Consider the following 9,295-nt stretch of genomic DNA (forward strand, 5'->3'; position numbering starts at 1 on the left):
TCTACATGTGCATAGAGGATACAGCTCCCAGACCCTGCAGTAAGGGCCCATGTTTCTCCTACAACTGCAGAGGGCTTAACACAGAGTGTCCCAAAATATAATGGGGTTTTTCTGTGGGCAATGTAGATGTGAAATGATCTCCCCCCAAGTTGATCTTTGTATCCCATCATTCTGACACTTCATTGCACATCCTGGCTTTCTCTTTAGAAAAAGGGAACAGTTCCATTCCAGTTAATGGTGGCTTCTCTCCACTTGGTTCTGATTGCCATCTCCACTGGAGAAAACCGTCTTCCTGGTCCATGTTCCTCCTCACGTTGGTCACTTTCCCAGGGATGCGAGTGAGTATCTGAGGGAGGAACAGCCAGCACTTAGACCCCAGCCTATGCACACCATTCCAGAGGAAGCCAGGAAGGAAGGCAAACAGGATGGGTGAGCAGGAGTCAGGCTCAGCGTGTGTGTTCCTAGAACCAGTAAGCAGAGGGGGATGGTACGTAGAAAAACTGGGTTGTTTTGTATTTTGGAACATGAATATTGACAAGTCATGTAATGAACGTGGCAACACCATGATCTCACCTAGAGCAAGGTGTAGGTCACCGGATGTTATCAGGAAAAGTGGAGTGCTATCGCCTCTTCAATGCTTCTGTGAAATTTTGGGTGAAGAGCAAAATGATTCTTGATTCTGGTAAGGTAATCAAGAACTGGGTTCAAGGCCCAGATTTGTTTCATGCAACATTTGAGAAGGCACTGAACATCTCTCAGCTTCCTTTAGTCAATTAGTAACTATTGGCCACCTCCGTTTCCTCCATGTAAAAATAGATATCATGGTATCTACCTCATATGACTGTTGGGAGAATTTAATGGGATAATGTATGCAAAGCTTTCAACACAGTGCCCAGAACAGAACGCTTGCCATGCATGTGAGCTAATAAAAAATGATGCTTTCCTCAAAGAAGACAGTAAAGTAGAAATGATAATATATTTTAAGGAACATATTGTCCATACCCCACTAAATTAAATAGGTTAATATATATTTCTCAGATTTAAATAAAAAGAATCAGTAGCTGCACAGATAAGCCAGTCACTAAGATACTTCTCCAGATTTAGTCTTAATAACAGGCCTGTGATGCCCAAAGAGTCAGAGATGAAATCGACAGACACCATTCTCATCACTTTTATTCCCTTGTCCAAAGGGTCAGTGTTTAAAGCCATCTTAAGGTTAGTCTTTTTCTCATGAGTTAAAAAAAAAAGATGGTTGAAATTGCAGTGAGGTGACCCATGTGGTTGTCTGCTTGTTCCATTGGACTAGAACCTCCTGATGTTTGCAGGACTGTACCTTAGTCTTCTTGCTTTCCTGGTGTTTAGCACAGTGCCTGGCACTTAGTAGGCTCTCATAAAGGCTTTGTGAACTAATCTGAACAGAAATGCACCATCAGATTGGTTATTTATGTCACTGGATGCGCATCTGATGTTGGGTCATGGGATAGCATTGGCCAGTGAGAACCCTCTCCTCCCAATTGTTTTAGCGGTTCTTTCCTCAGGCATGAAATGCCACAGGCTCAAAGACAAACGACCTTGGAGAAGGCTTTTTGGAAATTTGACTCCACCTTTTGTTTTTCTCTAACCTATAAGTTATTTGTGCCTCTGTGCTTCTTCTAAGCCCCTGCTCTACTTACAGCTAGCTTAGAATTCCCAGGTTACAGTGTGAGGTTTAGGCCCATGGGGCTCACGCAGGGTTTCCTTTCAGATATCAAGCCTAAGCATTCGCTTGCAGACTTAGCATGAATATCCACACCTGTTAAATGTCTCTTTGAGCCCATTAAAGCACACGGCCCACGGAGTCGGAAATGCTCACCAACTGTAAGACGGGCAGGCTTTTTCTGGAAAGGCTGCCCACCATACAAGTGCAGATCAAACCGCTGCTCCGCTTTCCAGTCTGCTAGGAGCTGCCTGTTTGTGCTAAAAAGGACACTGTAGCTTCCATTGATGTTGCACAGCCAAATGGGGAATTTGGGAGTCTTCAGCATGCTGCCCACCTGGGAGGGGGAAGCACATGCAGATGAATAAATAGCTTTTGCCGACTTTGTGGCCGATGCTGATACAGCCTCTTAATAAAAAAGCAGCTCTGAGACACCGAGCTGCACTGGTAGCCAAGAAGCACTTTGCAGGAGGAAGACTGGAAACAAAGCTTTGTGAATGAATTTACATTGATGAATGGTGCCTTTTGCCAATCATGCTGTTTTTCTCTCAATGGATTTTATTTTAAAACTAGGGGTCCGCCGTAACTGGTTTGGCTCAGTGGATAGAGCATTGGCCTGCAGACTGAAAGGTCCCAGGTTCGATTCCGGTCAAGGGCATGTACCTTGGTTGCGGGCACATCCCCAGTAGGGGGGTGTGCAGGAGGCAGCTGATCGATGTTTCTCTCTCATGGATGTTTCTAACTCTCTATCCCTCTCCCTTCCTCTCTGTGGAAAATCAATAAAATATATTAAAAACAAAACAAAAACAAACAAAAAAAACCCTAGGGGCCCAGTGCACGAATTTGTGCACATTGCTGTGCACCTGCCATGGGCACAGGGGTGGGTCTTGGCCCATCCTCCGTGCCCCCGGTCCCCTGTCTGCCCACAGCCCTGCTCCCACCACCACCATTCCCACACGCTGATGGCGTAAAGTGATTGGGGCTGGCGCCAGCAGTGGGTGCAAGCAGCAGCTGCTGCCCAATTGCCCCTCAGGAGTAGGGGGAGGTAGAGAAGCCCTCAGGGGTGATTGGAGCCAGCACTGGGCACCAGCAGCAGGTGCGAGCAGGGCTGGTGCTGGCAGCAGGTGTGGGCGCCCGGCGGGACCGTGGCGCGCGGGAGCAAAGAATTTTCAGTAACCACCAGAGGCTTGCCCTGATGACACGATTGGTGCCCCACCTTGGTCTGGCACCCCTGCTCACCTGCTCCACTATCCTGCCATAGCCAGTGCCTGCCATGTTCCACGCTCTCCTTCCTACCGCCGATGCCTGCCATGTTCCACGTGTGCCCCTGGTGGTCAACGCACATCATAGTGACTGGCTGTTTGGTTGTTCAGTTGTTCCTCCCTTTGGTCTATTTGCATGTTAGGATTTTATATATATAGATGTTTGAGGGCGGCCTCATGGAGGAGGTGGAAACACCTTAGTCTGGTTTTGAAGTGAGGTAGAGAGCACAAAGATAAACTGAAATATAGATGGAGGGTGGAACAAGAGAACTCCCATTTGTCTTTACCGACTAGTGTAATGACTCCTGTTCTGAAAGTATGACAGACTGCATTCAGCAGGTGGTCAGACTTCAAGCAACATTAACCATTTAGAATATGGGGAAAATATTATTTAGGATATAGAAATATAGAATATACTTTTTGAATCCTACCCGAGGATCTCTCTCTCTCTCTCTCTCCCCCCCCCTCTCTCTCTCTCTATATATATATATATAGTATATGCTAGTGGCCCTATGCACAAAATTTGTGCATGGGTAGGGTCCCTAGGCCTGGCCGATGATTAGGGCTGGCTGATGATTAGGGCTGATCTGTGGGACGACCTGCAGGGCGACTGGGGAAGAGAGGGCATAGGCACCCACCTTGGCTGGCCTGGGGCCCGCGGGCTGGGGACAGCTCCTGCATTGAGCATCTTCCCCCTGGTGGTCAGTGCGCATCATAGCGACCAGTCATTCCACCAGTCATTCTGCTGTTCTGTGGATTTGCATATTAGGCTTTTATTATACAGTGGGGCCTTGACTTATGAGTGTCCCGACTAACGAGTTTTTCGAGATACGAGCTGTCTCTCAGCCGATTTTTTGCTTTGAGTTGCAAGCTAAAATTTGGGTTACGAGCCAGTTTCGGATACCCCACCGCTAGTTGGCGCAGCGAACGTCACAGTGAACGCCACAACATCAGCCCAGCATCATGTGTCTCACTCGTTCACTTTAAGATTTGACATACGAGTAATTTGAGTTACGAGCTCCGTCACGGAACGAATTAAACTCATAAGTCAAGCCCCCACTGTATAGGATAGTCGAACCCACCACCTTTTGGTGTATAGGATGATGCCATAATATTTTGACTACAGAACAAACTTCTGGGAAATGAGGTGAACCCAAACACACACACACACACACACACACACACACACACACACACTCATCTATATATATAAAAGCCTAAGCGACCATCCGACCATTGGACCATTCGCCTGTTAGCTATGACGTGCAATGACCACCAGGGGGCAGATGCTCCAACCAGTAGAAGAGAGTGCCCGATTCCTCGCAGAATCGGCCGTGGGTTAGGTTGCTGCTGGGGCACTGTCGGCCCCGAATCTGCTTCACCTGCACCCCAGACCCAGAGAGGAGGGAGCCCGATTCCAGGGTGTATCACCCAAGAACCACCCTCTCACAATCTGTGACCCCTCAGGGGATGTCGGAGAGCCGGTTTCAGCTGATCCCCGCAGGCCAGGCTGAGGGACCCCACCAATGCATGAATCCATGCACCGGGCCTCTAGTATGTATATACACATATCTGTATGTTAACACATAGATCAATTGTGAAGATGTATTTGGAGCTGAATGTACTAGTTTGGTATTATATATAGTAAGTTTACTGCTATAACCACATTGCTAACTGTTTTTTTCCAGGCAACTGTCAATTCGGCCTTGAATTCTCACAGCTAGTGGATCAGATTCACAAAAGCATCACTCTGGGGCCCAGAGTAAAAGGGGCCAGCACATTTCAGTAGTCCCTGAAGGTATCATGCTATTGCAGCACATTTCTATTAATGATAGCTACCATTTTGTTTAAAGAGGCAGAGAAGCAAATGTTTTTTAAAAGATTGCCATTAAAACTCATTAACATAAAAAACAATTCTTTCCTACTTAGAGAAACATGAGCTACATGGAAAAACCTCTACCATGTTCACGTGATGCCAGGTAGACCAACGGGACTCTCTGCCCTGGCATATCTTCCCATGACGGTAGGATCCGATTCTGTCTCTTTCCTTCTCAGTCCTCAGAGTTGTACTGTATATTCAGGAACAAGTTCTGTCTTATGGAAAATCTAGTTTTGAAAAATTATCACGTTTTGTAAACCCAAGCATTAAAGGCTAATGACTTGATATTTTGATTTCTCAATAGTTCTATTCCAATCTCTTTGTTTTTCTTTAAATTCTTCAGTGTGGGTGAATCAGAGATGCTTTTGTCTTTAAGCTTTTCACTTGGCACTACCACAGAAAAATTATATAACTGTACTTGAAAGAAATGACCTCAGTTTTAATTGATAGTTTAAAAAGGCTGTAAGCCTAGCACCCCAATCTGGACCTACTCATAGTGGGTGCAGGATTTGCTCATCTCTTCACACTCCAGTTGGCCCCTTGGTGCTGCATATAACAGGAGCATCTCCCATATCAAACATGGGGCAAGTTCCCCACTGGCTGGAAATAAACCAATAAGGATGTGTCATTGAAGCAGCTACATGAAGTAACCTTCCAGATAGACCCCAAAGTTCCAAATAACATTGTAGCCATTCATTAGCTATAACTTAAGCATTTTCTTTCTTAGGCCTTCTTGCAACGGCACCTTCTATACAAACGTTACATATAATCTAGGATCCAGAGGACATGGAATTCTTAGGATTGGAAAACTTGGATAAACTAATTAGGAATCGAGGGCTGCTCATAATACTAGTAAAATGCCACTCACGTGGGACTTCAGGTGCACATTCGGGCTGATTTCAAGCCAATGAGTGATCCTGTGCAGTATGTCTGGTTGATGTAATAGATTGTAGACACATATGATATTGCTTGACAGAATCTTTGTGAGGTAGGAAAATTCAGCTGGCACTCAGATAACATGCTCTGCAAGGAGCTGACACCACACTAGTGTCACTTTATGCAGCAGGCAGTTTTCTTTCCTCGACTCGAAGCTATTCAAGATTTTATTAGAGTAGGATGAAAAAGAAGGATGGTTGACCCTTGAACAACGCAGTGAGGGGATAGTAGCGCTGACCCTTGGAAAATCTGTGTATAACTTTTATCTCCCTCAAAACTGAAGTTGTCCCTCAGTATCAGTGGGGGATGGGGTTGGTTTCAGGACCCCCAGGGATGCCAGAACTAGCTGATGCTGGGCCCCCTGTATAAAATGGTGGACCAGTGCACATGCTCGGCCCTCCACATCCAGACTCCCAACTGCTGATCAAAAGCAGTACAAATATTTGTTGAAAAATATCCACGCATAAGTGGATGGTGGAGTTCAAACCCATGTTGTTCAAGGGTCAGCTGTAGAGTTATAAATGCAACAATCTCCAACCCCCAAGTGATCAGACAGGGACCCCACACTGAGCAGGCAGAGCCTTGCTTGCCTTGGGAGATGCTGGTGAGAAGGAAAATGCCACGTGTGGCTGTCATGGTACTTTGGGTATTAACTCAAAGAGGCGAGCCTCCCGATTACACTGAGAAACACCTGGCTTACAGTGAGGTCTGCAAAAACAACAAGCACCCCCCTTCCCCCGGCTGAATCCAGCCAGGTATTCCACCCCCTTCTTTTCTTGGCAGATCACATAATCTGTCTGACTGGAATTTTTAGTCAAGAATTTGTATTGCTTTTAGGTAGTTTATCAGTTACCCTTCCCCCCAAAGCAGGATTCTAAATATGTTTTACTGGTGAGATTCCACCAGTGCAGAATTGGTACATGCTGCCTTGTTGCCATGGTAAAGAGGAAATTAAATTGTGATACAGTGGTGCTATAAATAAAATACCTTCCTTCTTAAGTTTACTCATTGTGTAATAAGCCCAGTAGGTTCAACATTACATGCAGCAACCGAGCCTTTATAACATGTATTGTTTAAGCCAATGTCAAATTACAAGAACAAGAGAAAGGATGGACAGATTCTAACATTAGAGGGCAAGAATTGAGTCTCTGTAATTCTGTTTTCATGCCCTCTAGAACAATGGCACACAGAATGTCCCTTTGCATAATGAGCTTGATATCGTAAGTCCCAAGGCCCCAGTATGATAATCTGAACAAGAGAAAGGGGTCGGAAACCTTGCGCTTTCTTTGCTGATTCCTGGGGATGACTCACATGCATAACTGTTAAAGGCCTGGCTCTCGTCTCTGCCACCTGGAACAGAGTCGATGTACCTTCCGTGAGTGCGTGCACTGTGCTGTTGTGTGTGCAAGACACTTTCTCAGCAACTCAGGGGCAGAGTGCACAGGGGCAGCTCCATTTGGTACTTTTATGGTTGGAGTTTAATCAGTCTCTTTAAAGGGAAAATGTAACGAGGGAAGAGCTACAGCAGGGAGGGGCTGCGCTCTGCCAGGCTGCTGGGGAGTCGTTCCAGGAGACCTGACTGGTTTCAGTCCCTTCTGAAATCAGCGTTGGTTTTTCTTCTCAGTGGCAGGTGTGAAGATAATGTGAACCTCCTAAGGCTTTCCAGGTGGTGTTAGACTCAAACTGCTTTATGTTCTCACTCAAGTATTGGAACCTCACACTCAAACCTGGACCTTCAATTAGAAAAATGACAGGAAGCTTCCAAACAGCCTCGTCTTGTGAGTCCTGGCTGTGTTCCGTGGGCATTGCCAGTCTGGTGGCTCTGGGGGCTTGCCATGTCATCTAATGAGAGCTCCATTAAAAAAATCTCACCCACTGGGCTGTGACATTGGGACTGAAAGACATGTGTTTTTGCAGCCTCTGCAATTTTGTCACAGACTAAGGAGCTATTCACTTGATATATTATAGATTCACTATAGATATTAAAGATTAGGGAATGTGAATCTGCATCTACATATAAAGATATTAATAAAGAGCTAATATGCTAATGGTCGATATGCCATAACGGTAACGACCATGTCATTAGCATATTAGCTGGGGCGTTGCTCTGGAGATGGGGCGGAGTGGGGAGGGCCTGGAGGAGGCGGGACCATCCCGTTCTGGGGAGGGCAGGGGTGAGAGCCCATAGCGCCCCCCTCACCAGTCCTTTGCCAACCATCGCTCGCACTCTGAGTGCCGCAGGGCCCACCTGCCAGAGGAAGGAGCACAGCGCAGCATAGGCTTCCACTCTCCTCTGGCGCCATGAGGGGCAGAGCTGCCGTGTTGCTCCAGAGACGGGTGGAAGCGGGGAGGCACCCAGAGAAGGTGGGACCAGCCTGAGGCCTCTGGAGGGACTGAGGTCAGAGCTTGAAGTGGCCAGAGAAAGCCAGAGGGTTTGGGGGCTGGGCCAGGCATGCTGGAGCTGTGTGTGGAGAGGTTCTGGTGTCAAGGCAGGGCTGCAGGTGGGTGGGCCGTGCCGCGCCACGCGATTTCGAATTGCGAGCTAGGTTCCTAGTATATATATGATAGACTATAAAAGCACTTAGAGTGTAATTCCAAGGATGGGCATTTTGTGTTTACCACTTATCAGAAAACAAGTAAGGATGATAATGCCAGGCAGCATGGCACCGTGGGTGGAAGGTGGGCTTTGACTGTACATAGATCTGGGATCACAAGCCTGGCTCTGACACTCACCTAGCTGATGGCCTTGGGCAAGTCTCTATCCCTTTCTCAGCCTGGGGTTTCTCATCTCTAAATGAATGCCTGAGCAATAGACACTGGACTTAAACTCACACTGATTGTAACTTCAAGTGGAAGTGAGGATTAAATAAAATAAGGTGTCATTGCAAGTGGCTCAGAGAGAGCCTGGCACATAGGAAATGTTCACAACAGGGAATAAATAAGCTTCATATACACAGTAGTCCTCATTAAATGCCATGATAGGTTCTGAAACTTGAAGCAAAAAGACATATAATGAAACCAGTTTTAGGCTAGACTAGTTGATATAAACAAGAGTTAAACTCCTATGGCATGTCATGAATGTAACTTAAACGACATTGAACAAAATGGTGTTATTTGGTTATTTGAGGATCTGCTGTACTTTCTTTAATTACCATTTTATTTTTCCTTTTTATTTTTTAATATATATTTTTATTGATTTCAGAGAGGAAGGGAGAGAGAGAGAGAAACATCAATGATGAGAGAGAATCATTGATTGGCAGCCTCCTGCATGCCCCCCACTGGGGATCGAACCCACAACCCAGGCATGTGCGCTGACCGGGAATTGAACCGTGACCTGCTGGTTCATAGGTCTATGCTCAACCACTGAGCCATACCGGCTGTGCTGTAATTATTTTAATAATGTAGATGAGTTATATATTACTTTTAACCTAAAATAATAAGCTAATATCCTATCTAATAGAAGTAATATGCAAATTAACCATCACTCCCGCATTCAGTCACAAAGAATGCAGCAGCCATGGA

At 46.0% G+C, this 9,295-nt stretch overlaps 1 protein-coding gene across 1 annotated transcript in view; it reads right to left on the minus strand.

The window, feature by feature from the left end:
* Window positions 1-203: 203 nt before the first annotated feature.
* The window catches only part of MINDY4B (MINDY family member 4B), a 44,426-nt gene continuing 35,334 nt past the window's right edge, over window positions 204-9,295 (minus strand). The window contains exons 11-12 of the mRNA XM_014462239.2: window positions 1,853-2,033; window positions 204-346 (exon numbers count right to left, since the gene is read on the minus strand). Coding sequence (XP_014317725.2) covers window positions 204-346; window positions 1,853-2,033 — 324 coding nt within the window. The remainder of the gene's footprint in view (window positions 347-1,852; window positions 2,034-9,295) is intronic.

Source organism: Myotis lucifugus, unplaced genomic scaffold, assembly GCF_000147115.1.
Source record: "Myotis lucifugus unplaced genomic scaffold, Myoluc2.0 scaffold_175, whole genome shotgun sequence".
Classification (NCBI taxonomy): Eukaryota; Metazoa; Chordata; class Mammalia; order Chiroptera; family Vespertilionidae; genus Myotis; species Myotis lucifugus.